Genomic DNA, 18,832 nt, shown 5'->3' with positions numbered 1-18,832 from the left:
GTGCCCTTAAGACAGGATTTGTGAGGAAAGAGACAATGGGGAGGTTTCCCACTTTGACCTTGCAGAGAAAACATTTGCTCAGTTTAGGAATCAAAATGGTTCCAGGTTGGTCTTCCTGTGCTGATCTATGTACGTGCTTGGTTGATACACTTATGAACATTATCATATATCTGAGACCTCAAAATTCCTATCACAGTATTTTATCAGAAGGTCCCACAGCTAGTCTGCCGGTCTCGTTCAAACGGTGCATTTCCTGAGTCCTTCTTCAAAAAAGTAAGCAAACCTTTGGGGCTTCCAACGTGAGGAGCTGCGAAAGGGTTAAAGGGCTGAGCCGCAGTTTCCTTATCAGCTCTGCTGCGAAGGCAGGTTAAAGAATCTTTAACCTCTGTCTGCTAGGAGGAAGAAGTGTCACATGGCTTGGGGGGGGGGGAGAGAAGTTAGTGTGGGTCATCGTTTCAGCATCTGTTTCTCCATCTCACTCAGTTTTTCTGCTTCAATACTCCCCTGACTGGTGCTGGAGGGAACCCCCCCCCCCCCCAATTTCCCGTTTCCAGTTACTGATAAAATGTCCCCTGTTGCAGCGGAGGTGCTTCAGTTGTTTTCAGATGACAGAGACTCCCCGGAGAGAGAGGTGCTGAGTTAACACCCAGGACGATCGGATCCGAGCACATAAGTTTTGACAAGACGGATCTTAACAAAAACAGCAAGTAAGTTCCTCTTGTTGCAAAGTCTTTCTCTTTCTGGTGCTTCCTCTACCTACTTGCTTTCCTACCTCGCTCACAGGTCGCCCCTGATCTGCCCCCCCCCCATTCCTTTTCGTTTTTTCCCCTCCCGGAGAAGAGCGCAATCGATGGATCCGTTTCAACGTTTTTTCACCGCTTGGACGTCCATGTTAATACAGCCTAAAAACACGGGCTACCCATTAGGAAAGGCGCAAACAAGAGCAAATGGAAGGGATGCCAGCGTGGTTAAATTGAAGAGTCAGGAAAGCTGTACAATGCAAAAAGGCTTTCTTTAAGAAGTGAGTGTTTTGGGTGATGACAAAGAGAGAGCACAAGCTCTGGCAAGCCAAGTGCAAACCTAGACTAAGGAGGTCTCTGAAGAACAAAGAATTAAAGCTGTGAAACTGAATAATAAGGGATGTTTAAAGTTCAGCAGAAGGAAAATCAGAGCAGCACTGGGATTGTTACAGCCCTAATCCTAATCCAGGAGATGTCGACCCAGTGTGCGGCAGCTACAAAAAAGAAAAAAAAAAGAGAGGCAAATTCCATGCTAGGGTTCATTAGGAAAGGAACTGAAAACAAAACTGTCAATATCATAACACCATTATTCAAATCTGTGGTGTGATCACATCTGGAATACAGTCATTCCTTGGGTTGTGAATTCTGCAGGTTGTGTGTTTTCGGGTTACGGACCGCGCCGAACCCAGAAGTACCAGAATGGGTTACTTCCAGGTTTCGGCGCTCGCGCATGTGCATAAACACAGAATCGTGCTTTGCGCATGCGCAGAAGCGCTGAATCACGTCACGCGCGTGTGCAGACACAGCGCTGCAGGTTGTGAACGTGCCTGCCACACGGATCACGTTCGCAACCCGAGGTTGCACTGTACCGTGTACAGTTCTGGTTGTTTCACCTCCTTGTGACACCAGCGTGCTGGACCAGATGGGCCATTGCGGGTTATTCTTACGTTCTTTTGTTAATTGCACTGCGAAAAGGAACACCTGTCTTTTTTACTCTCTTTAATCACCAAATCTGGGTTTGATGTTGACAGAATACTGCCAAATAGGAAAGGTAGTGGCTTTTTAATAAATCCCAGTATCTAGGAGATTAGCAAATGGTATATAACCTCTTCTGCTTTGTATATCTCTCCATACCACAGCATGGCTGTGCGCTACCATGTTTTAAGGCTGCAATCTTGTGTGCCCAGTTGCTGAGAGTAAGGGCGCTACCAGACTTCTATATTCTTTGTTATTCATTCACATCAAATTTAGGCTGTGCAGTTAGAGCGGATTTGAAGCTCTTGTGAATCACACCCGCTTCCCCTAAATATCAAATTTTTGGGGTAAGAAAAGTGTGATAACTCTTGATTTGATGCAACATCCTCTAGTGTCTCCCCAAACATATCAGAGTGAATGTCCAGTGGTGTCTAATCTGTAAACAAAGGAACTGAGATGAGTGCCCCTCAGGCAGGCCCACAAATTCTCGGTAGGCATGCACAGGAATGCACTATAAATGACAATAGCTTTCTAATGTAATCTTGGCGTGAGCAATGATTGTTTTTTCAGGGCGTGATTAGATAAATATGGGTGGAATTCAACATGCTATACTGTATTAATGTTCTATCTGCAGAACCACATCCACTTGCCAGACAGAATGTCTCTCTCTCCCCCCTTCCCACTCACCCCTCAGAAACAATTTTGTGGGAAAGTCCTGTTACACAAACAGAAGTCCTCGTGCAGGCCTTTCACTGACGGGTTTGTTAAGTGAATTCTGCCCTGTGTATCAATAGAAAGGCATTTTCACAAGGGACATTTAAAAGGTCACTGGGTTTTTGTATGTGTGTTTGTAAATTTGAAGAACACACACACACCTGAGTATGGTATCAATTGAAAAACAACACACTGGGTAAGATATCAATTTGATTTTTTTTTAAATGGGTAATTGGCTGGTTAGGAACATTAGCTAGCTGGCAGGACAAAAATCTTGGGTTGGTGGAGAAATAGTTCCATTTTCTATGGGTGCTTCCAAGTGGCTGTTTATTGTTGCTCAGACATGCAAGTTTTTCACAGCATCCACACCATATTGTCACATTATATTGCCATCCATATCTTGCCCCCCCATTTAATCATTATTTACCCCATGCATTGAAAATCCAGTGCTGGGGGGAGGGGAACTGCTGCCAGTGTCCCATGATCTGCAATATCCAAGTGACCCATTTATAATATTAAACCCTCACCTGGAAGCCTTCTATACCTCATTAGCAATATCTAGAAATAATTTGTTGGGGGTCTTCGCTGTTCTTGACATCATTTCAAAAAACACAAAAAGAAGCACAGAAGAAGTCAAAATGTTACATCCTATTGGACTCTGGTTGTTGTTTTTAATAAGCACTGCAAATTTTCAGGAATGTGTGTTTCGAACAAACATAGAATAAAACTCTTTAGTAGTGAGACCAGAAAGGAGAGCAGTGCTCAGAGTCGAGGGGAAGGGGCTTCCAGGAAACGATAGTAGCAACGCAAGCAGATCTGTGGTTGTCCTTTTCCAGGTAAATGTTCTCTCTATCCCCATGTTGTCATCTCATTTCCTCGCTTTCAGATGATGAACTTCCTCTACCTTCTGGGGCTCTTCCTGGCTGCCCTGCCAAGCCTTCATGCACGCTCCTCCTTGCGCTTCATCGCTGTGGGAGATTGGGGCGGGGTGCCCAACGCTCCTTTCTACACAGCCCGCGAGGCAGCTGTAGCCAATGAGATGGGGCGTACGGCAGCTTCGCTGGGAGCAGACTTCATCTTGTCCCTCGGAGACAACTTCTACTACAGTGGTGTGCAGGACGCCTATGACAAGCGCTTTCAGGTCAGGAGGTGGGGTGTGTGTGTGTGGAGAGGCTGGGGACACCATCAGGAGTCCTGAAATAAGATAAAGCTCAGAGTGCTGCTGAGTTAACTTGGACACAGCACACAGCCCACACAGTCCCAAGTTGGGGGCCCTGGGGTTGAGTGCCAAAGGTAAAGGTAAAGGGACCCCTGACCGTTAGGTCCAGTCATGGACGACTCTGGGGTTGTGGCGCTCATCTTGCTTTATTGGCCGAGGGAGCCGGCGTACAGCTTCCGGGTCATGTGGCCAGCATGACTAAGCCGCTTCTGGCGAAGCAGAGCACGGAAACACTGTTTACCTTCCTGCCGGAGCGGTACCTATTTATCTACTTGCACTTTGATGTGCTTTTGAACTGCTAGGCTGGCAGGAGCAGGGATCGAGTAACGGGATTCGAACCGCCGACCTTCTGATCAGCAAGACCTAGACTCTGTGGATCCCCCCAAATCCTGAATTACCTACATGAATTTATTTTAAAGTGTATCCAAGGCACCACCTGCACACTTAGCAATCCTCACTTTTAAGCAGAAGTTGGATGGCCATCTGTCTTGGATTCTTTCGTTGAGATTCTTGCATTGTAGAGGGTTGGTCTGGATGACCCTCAGGGTCCCTTCCAATCCTACAGTTCTGCGATTCTATGATTTAGAACCCACCCTTCAGGCAAACAGGCTCCTGGAGTGCCTTATCAGATCAATATAAGCTCCTGCTTCTGCCCTTAGGCTTACAATCTAAAAGACACAGCACAAAAGGAGAAAATGGAGGGGGGGGAGGGAAAAGCAAATTTCAGGCACCACTTTTATTTTAATTTTTACTTCTTTTATTAAAACGTTTAGAGAGTGTCAGTGAAATGAAATGTTGCTGTGGAAATGGTTATATGTTAGATAAGGAACAACTGAAAACCACGGCATATAAATCTTCTCTTCCTTGAATGCACACACATATTTGGGCACTATTCAAAGTATCAGTATTTTACTGGAGTTTTTCAGGCGCATGCCATAAATTTAGGCTCGTACAAAGAGTGGATTATAGCTTTCTGTTGCCTTAACGCAACAAATCCGCGTTAAAAAAAAAAGACTTTGTGTGGTTAAGGAAAGCAACAGGGAGATTGCACTGAAAAGTGTGGGGTGGGCAAATTATTAATGGGGAGGTGCATAACCTCTATACAAGCAAAGGATGGAAGAGAGGCATAGCCTAACCTTCACCGTAAGCTCTCTGCAAGCAAATCCGGATGAATGCGCAATAAACAGATTGTCCGGAGGAATCCATAAACAAAGGCGCTCCTTTTTCTGTTGCAGGAGACCTTCGAGTCAGTTTTCCAGGCACCCTCATTGCGCAACTTGCCCTGGTATGTGCTGGCTGGGAACCACGACCACTCAGGGAATGTCACTGCACAGATTGCCTATAGCAAGATCTCCAAACGTTGGTAAGACTCCACTGCTGTAAGGCCTGTGATTTGTTCTTGTTGGTAGTTAAGCTGCAGAGAGTTACCAGGTGTGGAAAAGTTAGGGGACAGATTTTGCGCGAGGAGGGGAATGTCTTCCAGTGTCCTTGTCTGCGTTATGGGCCCCTAGTATGTTCACAGCAGAGGTAGGATTTGGTCTGTAGGCCTTGCAGCCGACACCCTTAGCCACTGGAGTACACTTATTTATTTTCAAGACTAATATCCAGGTGGAGAATAATAAGAAATGCCTTGAGCACTACAGATACCTGTCATTTTGGGGTCAGTAACAGCTACTGCGAAGGTTGATGAATGCCATACATCAAGTAACAATAGAACAAATAACTATTTCCTCCCTCCAAAAAATATTTTTTTTGTTAGCAGACCATACGCAGTGCATCCTCCATAATGACACTTCAGCAAAACTCTACTATAAGTGGAAGGCAAAGATAAGGTCAGGGCAATTGTTTACATGACAAGATATAAAAGGATAAGATCATTGCCAGTAATGCGGTGAACATGATGGAAATACCATACCGAAACACAAATACAGATGTTAAGCATTCCAAATTTGTATACAGTATGAGGGAGGATGCTGTGTATTGTCTTCACTATTAACATAATTACAGTGGTGCCCCGCAAGACGAATGCCTCGCAAGACTGAAAACCCGCTAGATGAAAGGGTTTTCCATTTTGGAGGTGCTTCGCAGGACGAAAATGTCTTGCGATTCCTGGGGGGTTTTTTTCGCTCCCCACCCCCTTTTTCTAAGGCATTAAGCTGCTAATAGCCTTTTAGCAGCTAATCCCTTAAGCCTTTAATAGCCGCTAATAGCTGCTAAACCGCTAATAACGCTAATCCGCTAATCTGCTAATGGGCTTGCTTCGCAAGACGAAAAAAACCGCAAGACGAAGAGACTCACGGAACAGATTCTTTTCGTCTTGCGAGGCACCACTGTAATAAAAGAGCTCCAAGTTGAAGTAACTTTGTCTGTCTTGTCGGTTTTGTAGTTAGTTTCTCCCTAAATGCAATATACCACACTTTGTGGTACACCAGGTCTTATTAAGCATCTTTAATATTTGTTTTTAATTCTCTGTTATAGTAACAAAACAACCAAGCAAAGCCGCCCTCACACCGCAGCTTCATTGATTTAAAATTTGCGCCACAGATTAAGCAATAAAAAACCTTAAGTGGCTATCAAACCTCTTTCCTTGAGGATAAATCTCTCTCAGCATCAAACACCTGAACGTTGCAGAGGATTCTGTGATATTGCTTACTTTATTTAATTATTCTATCATTCCAGAGCCAATGTTTCTATAAAATGCATTCAAAGGGCAAGGTAGGGTGCTGGTCACAGGCCTTTGGGACCTCAGTACTGAACTGGACTTATTCTGGAGTAGACAAGTGTGCGATTGCTGTGTTAGTTGACTGCATAGTCCTTTAAAAAGCAGGTCGCACAACTTAGCTGAATTGTATATTGTGTTCTCATCAGAGCAACGGAGGCATTGAATTTGTAGATTATTCTCCAGTGATATGCAGAAGAGCTGAGAAAGGGAAGTACTTAAACGTTTCCCGATGGTGTCCCCCCCCCCCAAAAAAAATCACACCCACACACCAGACAGCTGCTTTCATACCCATGGGGGAAAAGATACCTAGGCCCACATATCTCTTCCTCTCAGAGGAGAAAAACAGTTTGAGGATATTTAATGCACAAACAGCCGGGGAGGGAGTTAGTGATTTCTTCTCCTGCCTCTATTCCAATGAAATTTTGAGTCCTGCCAGCTGCATTGCATAATTTTTTAAAAGCCGACCAGGAGACACTTCATAGACCTCCCAGATCGCATCTACCGTATTTTTCGCTCCATAAGACACACTTTTTTCGTCTTAAAATCTAAGGGGAAATGTCTGTGCATTTTATGGAGCGAATGTGTGGTCCCTGGGGCTGGGGGGGGGGGGGACCCAGGCTTCCCTCGCCAGCCCCGAAAAGCTCCCCGACCTGCTCTTTGGGGCTGGCGGTGGGGGAACGCCGGGCTTCCACCGCCAGCCCCGACAAGCTCCTGAGCAGCTCTGGAGTAGCCCGCGAAGCCTCCACAGGACAGCAGGGAGCCTTCATCCCACTGCCCTGCGGAGGCTTCACACGGCTATCCCTGGCTTTTGCGGGAGGTGGGGGAAGGGACAGAGCGAAGCTCTCTCCCTTCCCCCACCTCCCCCAAAAGCCGCAATTTTTTTCCTTGAATTCCCCCCCCCCCAAAAAAAGTAGGTGCGCCTTATGGTCAGGTGCGCCTTATTGAGTGAAAAATACAGTAGTTTGGCCCAGAGTGCCTGCAAAGGTGCTGCTTCTCCTTGGAGCTATGAGGTGATCCTTGCAGATCTGCAGGTACAAGTCCTGGCTCAAAGTAATCCCCCTTCTGTTTTGATGTCTCGTCAGGCCAGCCCTTGCGTGGATTCCACATCCCATCTCATCCACAGAGCTTTTGTGGCTGTGGAAGCATCCCACTAAAGGCCTTGCGATATAGAAGCACCTATAAGAGTGACTAGTGGGGTGCCACAGGGTTCTGTCCTGGGCCTGGTCTTATTCAACATCTTTATCAACGACTTGGATGATGGACTCAAGGGCATCCTGATCAAATTTGCAGATGACACCAAACTGGGAGGGGTGGCTAACACCCCAGAGGACAGGATCACACTTCAAAACAACCTTGACAGATTAGAGAACTGGGCCAAAACAAACAAGATGAACTTTAACAGGGAGAAATGTAAAGTAGGTCTTTAAGCAGAGGTCTTTAAGCAGAGGCTTGACAACCATATGTCAGGAGTGCTCTGAAGGTGTTTCCTGCTTGGCAGGGGGTTGAACTCGATGGCCCTTGTGGCCTATTCCAACTCTATGATTCTATGATTCTTCTTCTTTGTCTGCCTTGCTAACTGTTTTGCCTCCCGCTCTTTTCTCTACCAGGCACTTCCCCAAAAACTACTACAGGCTGAGGTTCAAGGTGCCCGGCACCAATGCCACTGTTTCCATTGTCATGATCGACACGGTGACTATCTGCGGCAATTCGGATGACTTCCAAAATGAGCAGCCCCTGCACCCACAGGAACTGGGCGCGGCCCGCTCCCAGATGTCCTGGCTCCGCAAACAGCTGGCCAACTCTCAGGATGACTACTTGTTGGTGGCTGGGCACTACCCAGTGTGGTCGGTGGGGAAGCACGGCCCAACCACATGCTTGGTGAAGCATCTGCAGCCGCTGCTGCTGAAATACAAGGCCACAGCCTACTTGTGCGGCCATGATCACAACCTGCAGGTGAGCCAAGGAAGAGAGAGCCCCGTCATCTTTGCTTAGAACTTTGCTCTTGTACACTTCCTATAAAGACAATGCTCCTTGTGGTAGAAAGTGGTATATTTGGGCCTGGGTCTTGGGCTTCCTTTGTTGTTGTTTAGTCGTTTAGTCATGTCCGACTCTTCGTGACCCCATGGACCAGAGCACGCCAGGCACTCCTGTCTTCTACTGCCTCCCACAGTTTGGTCAAACTCATGCTGGTAGCTTTGAGAACACTATCCAACCATCTCGTCCTCTGTCATCCCCTTCTCTTTGTGCCCTCAATCTTTCCCAACATCAGGGTCTTTTCCAGGGAGTCTTCTCTTCTCATGAGGTGGCCAAATTATTGGAGCCTCAGCTTCAGGATCTGTCCTTCCAGTGAGTACTCAGGGCTGATTTCCTTCAGAATGGAGAGGTTTGATCTTCTTGCAGTCCACAGGACTCTCAAGAGTCTCCTCCAGCACCATAATTCAAAAGCATCCATTCTTCGGCGATCAGCCTTCTTTATGTCCAGCTCTGTTTCCCACCTGTAAAAGAGGGGAAGGATAATGATCTTGCTGCAGGAATGAGTGAGAAAATACACACTAAACGAGCCACAAGTGCTATTGAAAAGTGTGAGAAGGAAGTTCTTAGTTCATGACCTGTGACTGTTGGGGTGTTGCTCTTGGTTTACGGCCTCTTTCCCCCCTTCCTCCAATTTCTGCCTCATAATGCTATCCTAATAGCTGCCTTTTGCTTTTCATTGCACACTGGGAGAGCTGGTAGAAGTGGGGAAGCAGATGGGCTCCTTCGCTAACTTCCCATCCCATGTCTTGTGTTTCTTCTCTTCCCCAGCACTTCCCTTTGACCACTGACCCTTGCGCCATGAGCGCATCTCCTGCTGCCACCTGACGTACCCTTTCCTCAACCTCTCTCGTCTTATCCATTCCTTTCCTTCTCCCAACTTGGTATGTCTGGCACAGGTAGCAAGTCCCTCTGGAGAGGAACTGTGCCATTTGATGGTCTGTGTAGAACTTGAGCGCTAAACCTAAAAATGCGCCCCTACAGCCCTGTCTCTTCCTATCTGGCAGCTTATCTTGAACATACAGTGGTGCCTCGCAAGATGAAAAGAATCCGTTCCGGGAGTCTTTTCGTCTTGCGGTTTTTTCGTCTTGCAAAGCAAGCCCATTGACGGAGTAGCGCTATTAGCGCTATTGGCACTTTAAGGGCTAAAAACGGCTTTTTTAGGGGTGGGGGATTAGCGGTTTTGCTGCTAAAATGCTTTTAGCAGCTTAGCGTTTCAGAATAAGGGGTTTTGGAGCAAAAAAAAAAATTCAATTTTTTTCATCATTTTTCGTCTTGCGAAGCAAGCCCATAGGGAAATTCGTCTTGCAAAGCGCCTCTGCAGACGGAAAACCCTTTCGTCTTGCGGGTTTTCCGTCTTGCGAGGCATTCGTCTTGCGGGGCACCACTGTACTTTGCTATTGTTGATTGATTGAAATCTTATGCCGCTTTTCATTCAAATGAATTCCAAAGCAGCTTACAAACAATAAATAACAATAACAAAATACAGTGGTACCTCTGGATACGAATGGGATCTGTTCCAGAGCCGCGTTCGCATCCTGAAGAAAATGCAATGCATGTCTGCACATGCACAGGTCGTGATTTGCCGCTTCCACACATGCGCGCGACGTCATTTTGACCGCATGCGCAAACGTCAAAACCTGGAAATAACATGTTCCGTTACTTCCGGGTTGGAGTGCAACCCAAAAGCACTCAACCTGAAGCAACTTCAACCCAAGGTATGACTGTGGAGCATAACAGAACATCACAAGTACAACATAAATCATACAAGATCATTACAACTATTGCACCCCACTGCCTTTCCTTCTTGGAGCAACACTGAGCTTCAGCAATACTGAGCTTCTCACAATCGTTCCATGGGCTGGAAGTTGTACCCCTGTCTCTTAAATAAAAGTCTGTCACATATACAGTGGTACCTTGGTTCTTGAACTTAATCCATTCTGGGAGTCCATTGGACTCCTGAAACCGTTTGAAGACCAAGGCACGACTTCCGATTAGCTGCAATCAAGCAGAAGCCACGTTGGACGTTCAGCTTCTGAAAAACGTTCGCAAATGGGAGCTGATTTATTCGACAACTAAGTCGTTTGAGAACCAAGGTACCACTGTAATGTTTTCCCCACATGCATGGGCGGGGGATAGCTAGGCAACAACATGATGGCTTGAGACACCCAAAAATTATGCGACGGTGATACTGGTTTGAGCCTGTTCCTCCCTTTCTCCAACAGTACCTCCAGGACAAAACTGGCTTGGGCTATGTCCTAAGTGGAGCGGGGAACTTCATGGATGACAACAAGCAACACCTTCACGAGGTCCCTGCTGGATACCTGCGCTTCTTCTATGGCCACGCCTCTTCTCAAGGGGGCTTTGCCTACATTGAGATCAATGCCAAAGAGATGAGCATTACCTACATTGAGGGCAAAGGCAAGTCTCTCTACAAGACCTCGCTGCCCAGGCGGAGACGTTTCTGAAGATGAGACAACAGTCAGCATTGGCCTTGTAGGGGCACAGTTGGCCTCTCTGACACACACAAACACAGCACGCCTTCATCCTAGGGCTGAGAACTGGCATTTGTGGGAAGTGTAGCCATCAAGAGAGTGCTAAGATCTCCTGTTTGTAAGGCACTCCTACTGTTCTGCACACCTCAAAAGACCCACCTGTACATAACCGGTCGTGGTTATGTAGTTCCACCTTCCTCCCAGTAGAACCTCATCTCTTCTGCATCCAAAGCATTCATTTCTGAATGCTGCCTTTGAATCCTCGTATGTGGCTCCTGCCCAGATATTGATAACGTACCAAATCCAGAGTCATCACTGGTCCAGCTTAATCGCCACCTGGCTGGTGGCTACTACGAGCCTTTGTCATAGGTGTTAGGTAAACGTCGTAGGTGTTAAATTTTCGGCATTTCAAAAACTGCAAGAATGGAGAAACAAGCCATAGCAGGCAAGGGTCAGAGATCTGCTCAGCTTAAATGAAATCCATACCCTTGCTCCTGGCCTTTGTTCCAACTGCAGGATGAGGCCTCCATGCAGTCTTGCTATGCCCATTGCTGCTTCCAGGGGGCAAAATGAGAAGGGAAGAATGTAGAATTGCCACTTAACCAGCCCCAGAGCCATTACAAGCTGCCTATCACACAAACACATGAGAGGTAGAAGAACCACACAATACTGAGTAGTCCTAATTCATTCCTCTCCTAGTACAAAAAAAGAAGAAGAAAAAGCAGGGACTGTTCCCTCACTTACTATATAGCCTACTCCTGCAGCATGGTGTCTGTAGCTGCCATGAACTTTCAGAATTATCTCAAAGAAGAATGAACTTTTGCCTACTTAAGATCACCATTCTGAAACTATCTGCTGGCTCATCTGTTTCAGGTGTAAACAGTGGGACTCAGCTAGCTGTTTAGGGTTGGGGCTGAAAAATAACTTTGCTCTGAGCAGCACCCAGTGAAGCCGGGAAGTGTTTGGATGCAGACGACATTTGGATCTTTCCCCTTTAACTTTTCAAGTTCATGATCCTCCTCTATGCACCCCTTATGTAGAAATTCTGTACCGAACAGGCGAGGCTTTGCAGCAGGAGTTTTCCTCCTCTTGACAAACAGCTCCTGTAGATCGGGAGATGGTGGCGATTAGGAAAGTGTGGGTATGCAGAACACCCAGATTTAAGGTCCTCACTTTAGTAATTTTATTGCCCAGCCCCATGTCCTTTCAAGACAGTGGACTTCATGATTCAGTCGTTCATCCTATCCTGGTGAAACAACACTCTTCAAATGAAGAATGCAAGTTTTGCTTTGTGCCAAAGGAAGAGGATCTCTGTCTGCCTTCTAAACAGCCGCTATTGGATGAATAGGTCTCTTCCTTTCTGGATTTTTCTTCTGACTCTTCTGTTTTGTATTTGATTCTGCTCCAGACGTTAGTTGCTGTTATGCATTTTGAAGCCATTCACTTGCCAAGATGTTTATTTGAAAGATCAATGATTCTATGCAACCAGGATCCGGTTTTATTCTGTATATGGGCTCCTTGGGTTTGGTTGAAGAAAACATAGAATCTTCTAATGTTTTCTCCTGACTAGCTTTTCAATAAATTACTTTTAATACTTTGGGCTTTCCCCCCACCAAACTGAATTTCAGTAGGGCCTTTGTGAAGAACAGTGTGCGTGCCTAAGTTGCTGGTTTTTTTAAAAAGCTCAGAGTTGTTAATTCCAGATCTACTGGAAAACAGATGCCCCCCCCCCCAAATATCCTTTCATAGAGAAGCCAGGACTCTCAGGGCCCTACCATTAGGCAAAGTGAGGCAACTGCCTCAGGCAGCAGATGCTTTGGAGGGCAGCAGTAGCAGCGGAAAGTTATTTCTGTTTTAAAATATGGCAGTATATACAAGATGAATGGAGTATGTGAATGGAATACAAAACATGCATGGGGTAAGGTAAAGGTAAAGGGACCCCTGACCATTAGGTCCAGTCGTGACCAACTCTGGGCTTGTGGCGCTCATTTTGCTTTATTGGCCGAGGCAGCCGGCGTACAGCTTCCGGGTCATGTAGCCAGCATGTGGCGAACCAGAGCAGCACACGGAAATGCTGTTTACCTTCCCGCCGGAGCGGTACCTATTTATCTACTTGCACTTTGATGTGCTTTCGAACTGATAGGTTGGCAGGAGCAGGGACCGAGCAACGGGAGCTCACCCCGTCACGGGGATTCGAACAGCCGACCTTCTGATCAGCAAGTCCTAGGCTCTGTGGTTGAACCCACAGCGCCACCCGCGTCCCTTCATGGGGTGAGGTACCATGGCCTAATATTTCACTGCTAACATATAATAAAAGAAATGTGGTGCCACATCGCCACATGTCTTTTACTAGACATAACCAGGGAAACGTCAACAGGTGGCAGACATTTTCCCTCACAACAGGGAGTTAGGCCTTTCCCCCTCATTCCTTTATCTCTGCTTTTAAACAAACCATTTCTACCCTTTCTGTTTCCAAGGACATAAACAAAAGGAAAACTTATTTTACATTTAAGCCGAATACTGCTGCCAAGAGACAATGGCTGCAGTGCAGGTGGGGGAATGAACACGTCGTAATTTGGCCTTTTAAATCTTGAGTTTAAACAGACTAAAAAAACCTGAAGGTTTTCATTTCTGGCATACACTAGGCTAACAGCTTCATTTCTTCTTCTTCATGAGCAGGATATATTTTTCTCCAGTCATGAACACTCAGCTTTCATATTTATCAAGACATTCCAGACAGAACCAGGCTTGTTAGACACAGGACCTAATTCACAAATTAACATAAATGAATACCGAAAGAGGGAGACACGTTATTTTGCTACAGCAACCCCCCCTCCCCTGTTCTGTGGCACCTTAGAATATGAATATTATGTATGTGTGACATACAACACAATAAAACTGTCAATCTTGAAGAAGAAGAAGAGTTTGGATTTGATATTCCGCTTTATCACTACCCTAAGGAGTCTCAAAGCGACTTTCCCTTCCTCCCCAACAACAAACACTCTGTGAGGTGAGTGGGGCTGAGAGACTTCAGAGAAGTGTGACTGGCCCAAGGTCACCCAGCAGCTGCATGCGGAGGAGCGGAGACGCGAACCCGGTTCCCCAGATTACGAGGCTACTGCTCTTAACCACTACACCACAATGACTGCTGCTTTCCAGGTTCAAAAAGAGTCAGAGAGATAGCTCTCATTGCACATAGCTCTCATTACAGAAGAAGGAGTGATGAATTTTGCAGTTTATAAAGATAGGTGAGGGCAGGGGAGGACTTAAAAGAATCCAAACAGATCCTGGTGCCCCCATAAGCTAATGGTGAGATTGCCCCCAGCCACACTGGCCCAAATGTCGTATCTGCATTGCAAAGGCTGTTCCACAAGGTCAGCTGCTCATCTGTTAAAAGGTGGTTGCATTTCTTCTGAAGCAAGCATGTCCTAAGTAAAGGTAAAGGGACCCCGACCGTTAAGTCCAGTCGCGGACAACTCTGGGGTTGCGCCGCTCATCTCGCTTTACTGGCCGAGGGAGCCAGCGTTTGTCCGCAGACAGCTTCCAGGTCATATGGCCACCATGACTAAGCTGCTCCTGGCAAACCAAATACAAAACATGCATGGGGTGAGGTAAAGGTAAAGGGACCCCTGACCATTAGGTCCAATTGTGACCAACTCTGGGTTTGCAGCGCTCATCTCGCTTTATTGGCCGTGGGAGCCGGCGTACAGCTTCCGGGTCATGTGGCCAGCATGACTAAGCCGCTTCTGGCAAACCAGAGCAGCGCACGGAAATGCTGTTTACCTTCCCACCAGAGCGGTACCTATTTATCTACTTGCACTTTTTGGCGTGCTTTCGAACTGCTAGGTTGGCAGGAGCAGGGACCGAGCAACGGGAGCTCACCCTGTTGCAGGAATTTGAACCAGAGACCTTCTGATCAGCAAGTCCAAGGCTCAGTGGTTTAGACCACAGCGCCACCCGCGTCCCTCTAAGCATGTCCTAAGAGGCAATAAATATTTCCCCTTCAGAGTTGCAAGTTATTGACCATTAAATCTGAAGAGCTGAAGATGTGCAGGAATATATGAAGCTGCTTTATGCTGAATCAGACCATTGCTCCATGTCTACACCACTTGACAGTGACTCTCCAGGGTATCAGACGGGGGATATTCCCACCCGTACTTGGAAACACCAGGTCTTGAACAGGGAGCCTTCTGCATTCAAAGCTCTACCACAACCCATAAAGTCCTTTGTAAAGGTTGGGTGACAACTGCTGGCTTTTAGGAGAGGACATAACACCATGGCTTTATATTCTGCCTGACCTAATATTTATTTATAGCATTTTTATCCCGCCTCTTCGTTCAAAGAGCTCAGTTTCTCTCCTCCCCATTTTCTCCCCACAACAACCCTGTAGAATTGACCCAGAGAGACCAAGGGTCACCCAGTCAGCTTCATGGGGATTTGAATCTGGGACTCTCCAGTCCTCGTCTGATACTCTTAACAACTACACCACATTGGTTCTATGACTTCAATTCTGCAGCACTCGTAAACTTGTTTTTCAGTTTCTGGCTACTCTCAAGAGATACCAAAAAGGAAGATGTTATCTCTCAGGAGATGGCTTCTCTTCACTAGAGAAGTGCAGATGTTGAGTCACAAGGTTCTTCACTCCCCATCTCAAATTGCCGTGTCATTGGGAAACTTGTTTAAAGCTTGCATACAAAAGATGACACAATAAGGGTATAAGCTTAAGTGTGGGGCCAGTACAGTTCCCGTTTTGGTTTTGCCAGCAGTGCTGGGAGCCTTCCTCAAAAACTTGTAAGCGGTATGATGTTTCTGGGGGTGGCCTGGAGTTTGAGGGTGGGCAGTTCCAAAAGTCTATATAAGGGCAGGCACACCTTTGTTCTGGGTCCTCCTCCTTTCCTGCGTGTGAGGCGAGCACCCTGTTGCAACAGATCAATAAAGATCAGGCTTACTAGCTGCTTTGTTTCTCAATATTCTCTGGTTGGCCTCTGTTATTTTCTCCTACCGATGGAGAACCTACAAAGGAATCTATAAAGGTTCTTGTGTTCCCCATAAGGGAATAAGGGCAGATTTTGTTTACAACACTGGTATAGCACAAAGGCGAAGTGTGTGTGAGAAATACCAGGAATCCCTCAGGTGAAAACTCCGCATCTTAGTCATTAGTGCAGGAGATTAGCACCATGTGGCCCAAGTATTTTACTTGAAGTTACCAGCTATAAATTGCTAGTGGGTGCCATATGCATGTGAAAGTTTGCAAGTCATCCAGGAGCCCAGATGGAGCGTGTGGGACACTTTCCAAAATGGCTGCAAGATGTGACAGTAAAAAATTCCCCCAGGAGGCCAAAAACCCTAACTATTGCTTTTCAGGATAGAACACCCCATTTCCAAGTCCCCCCCAATAACCTCTGATGCAGATTTTTAAAATTTGTCCTATTACATATCATGTAATCGTTAAAAATGCCACCCATACCTCCTAAATTATGGATTGTAGAGCAACATAATCCCTTTCTTCAACACCACCTGCAAACAACAACCATCAAATAACCCCCAAACCAGCTTCACATCTGAATAAAAGATGAGCCCTGCTGGATCCCATTCAACGAGGTTGGCCATATGTGCTAAATGTGCTTCTAAATTATGGGATGTTGAGTAAAATCTCAGCAGAAGCAAAGTAAATGTGATGTGAACACAGACTTGAGTGACAAAATAGGAAAAGCCTTCTGCACCCAGAAACGATCAAGTACTATCAGTAAAAAGACAATATCAGCGCAGGATATCTGGGAGAATGAGAATGTCTTTGCCTGGAGCTGAAAAGATGAAAATGTTGGCACCAGGCAATCTTCTCTGGGGAGAGTGTTCCACAGATGGAGCAGGGGAAGGCTGCTGCTAAAGAGGTTTGTTCACTCGTCATCCTCCAAACATCTCCTGAAAGTGCCCCCCAGAGAAGGGTCTTCAGATGATGATGATGAAGAAGACTTGCTAGTTGCTTCTTACACAAAAATGGTCTCCAAGGGACTTACAACATATTTATAAGCATAAGCACAGGTAAAAGTATTGTTAAGAAGTTTGCAGGCAAGCCTTCAGTTTTCACATGTAGCCCTGAAACAACCCCTTTAAAAGAAATATTTCCATACTTGAGACCTGAATGCACTCCAGAATCTGGCTCCTGAGGGTTAACAAGGACAACAGATAAACCAAAAGTAAAAGTTACTGCACCAAAGAGGAAATTAGCTTATTCAGGAAAACACCACCAGTAAACAGCACACTAACAACAGACTAAGTTCTAAAGAGTTTAGATTTATCTGAAGTAGTATGGACTGTACACTCAGCCACTTGCCTTAGAAAAAGGTTTCTCAGGGGACAATGGTAGTTTGAATGGTAAATTCTGAGTGCTTTGGGGGAGTTTTCAGGTAAGGGCCAGAAGAATGCAGGTGGATCATTTTCAGGCGATGGCTGAGTGTAAAAGTTTATTTTTGTAATGGGTGGCTACAGGTAGTGATGAGAAAATGAGATTTTGGGCTGAAGCAGCCAGGGAAGAATAAGAGAGCATGCCAAGGGGAAGTTGATCCAAGACCCAGCTTGGAATCATAAGATACAGGATTCCCTCATATGAGCCTGCCTGGGTTCTGAGACCGTCAGGAGAGGCCCTTTTCTCAGTCCTGCCACCCTCATAGGTATGCTTGGTGAGGACACAGGTCAGGACCTTCTTGGTGGTGGCTGCTCCCAGACTCTGGTACTCCCTCCCCAGAGAAGACAGACTGTAACCCTCCTTATTGTGCTTCCACCAGCAAATGACAATCTTCTTGAGGAAGGGAAAGGAGAATGTTAGCCGCTTTGAGACTCCTGAAGGGGAGTGAAAGGCGGGATATCAAATCCAAACTCTTCTTCTTGTTGTTCCAACAGTCTTTTTTTGGGAACCGGCTGCTTTTAATGAAAGGGCTGGTGCCCTGCTGGTTTTATTGTAATTATTTGTATACTTTAAACAGATTTTTTATATGTATATGATTTTAATTCTACTAATGTTTGTTTTTAATTATTATTATTTTCATAGCTGTCAACGTCTCCCTTTTTTAAGGGAAATTCCCTTATTCCAAATAGGATTCCTCGCACCCTTTTCCCTGAGGGCGGAAAATAAATAAATAAATAAATAAATAAATTTCGAGTTCTCGCTAAGGGTGTGCATAGGGTTGCAGCCTCGTTGCTTAAGAGTTGCTGCGTCGTGCCTCCCTGCGCGATTGTTCAGGCATCCGGCTGGTCGCCAGTAGAACGAGGCGCTGGAGACGGACTTCTGTCGCTTTGAATGAACAGAAGCACTTCTGACGTTTCATTCATAATACATCCGGGTCCTTTTGCGAATGGGTGGTTAGGGACAAACACAGAGTTATACAAGTGAGTGCCGACTGACAGATAATGCGGTAATATGGCGGGTTCTGTTTTGTTTTAATAAAAAATATCCTCTAGAGCGGAAGTTAGAGCTGTCCCCAGAAATCACCTGGTGGAGGGGGGGATCTTGGGTTTTAGCATAGCTGTGCGATTGGGGAGCATAGACCCCCTCCCTCCAAAAAAACCCCAGCTAACGCAGGAGTTCCTGTGCTTTCTAACGCTGCTCTTATTTTGTGTGGGAAATGGATTTTTTTCCAGTTTATAATTTTAAAAACAAAACACCACAACCTGCCTTGCCTGGGACGGAGCAGAAGGCTACTGTCTGCTGTTGTGCACTATGATCTTTTGCTGCAACCAGATATACGGTGCGCCTGTTTTTTTGTTTCTGTTTTCTTTTCTCTTCCCCGCTCGCCTCCTCAATCAAACAGGGCTAAAATCACTGAATCTTCCTTTCCTTCCTTCCTTCCTCCTTTCCTTTTTCTACGCAGGCTTTTCCGAATGGCGCGACCTCCCGTCTTCCAAATCATTAAGTCGTGTCGGGCGACTCTGCCCTTTT

General features: G+C 46.1%; 1 protein-coding gene across 1 annotated transcript; it reads left to right on the top strand.

Annotated features, from left to right (window-relative positions):
- Nucleotides 1–403: 403 nt before the first annotated feature.
- ACP5 (acid phosphatase 5, tartrate resistant) lies at nt 404–12,493 on the top strand. Its single transcript, XM_083420546.1, has 5 exons — nt 404–707; nt 3,316–3,570; nt 4,884–5,011; nt 7,978–8,323; nt 10,627–12,493. The coding sequence occupies exons 2-5, from the start codon at nt 3,316–3,318 to the stop codon at nt 10,867–10,869; spliced, it is 972 nt and encodes a 323-aa protein (XP_083276672.1). The 5' UTR covers nt 404–707; the 3' UTR covers nt 10,870–12,493.
- The last annotated feature ends 6,339 nt before the right edge of the window (nt 12,494–18,832 follow it).

The sequence above is a fragment of the Podarcis tiliguerta genome (assembly GCF_965153285.1).
Source record: "Podarcis tiliguerta genome assembly, chromosome: 17".
NCBI lineage: Eukaryota > Metazoa > Chordata > Lepidosauria > Squamata > Lacertidae > Podarcis > Podarcis tiliguerta.
Note: the sequence above shows the minus strand (reverse complement) of the source record. Positions and strands in the feature narration are given on the sequence as shown.

Bases quoted from the DNA above. Each gene is read 5' to 3' on its own strand.
- ACP5 (XM_083420546.1), top strand. From the start codon at position 3,316: ATGATGAACTTCCTCTACCTTCTGGGGCTCTTCCTGGCTGCCCTGCCA. The intron at 3,571-4,883 runs GTCAGGAGGTGG...TTTCTGTTGCAG, and splicing joins CCTATGACAAGCGCTTTCAG to GAGACCTTCGAGTCAGTTTT. The intron at 5,012-7,977 runs GTAAGACTCCAC...TTTCTCTACCAG, and splicing joins AGCAAGATCTCCAAACGTTG to GCACTTCCCCAAAAACTACT.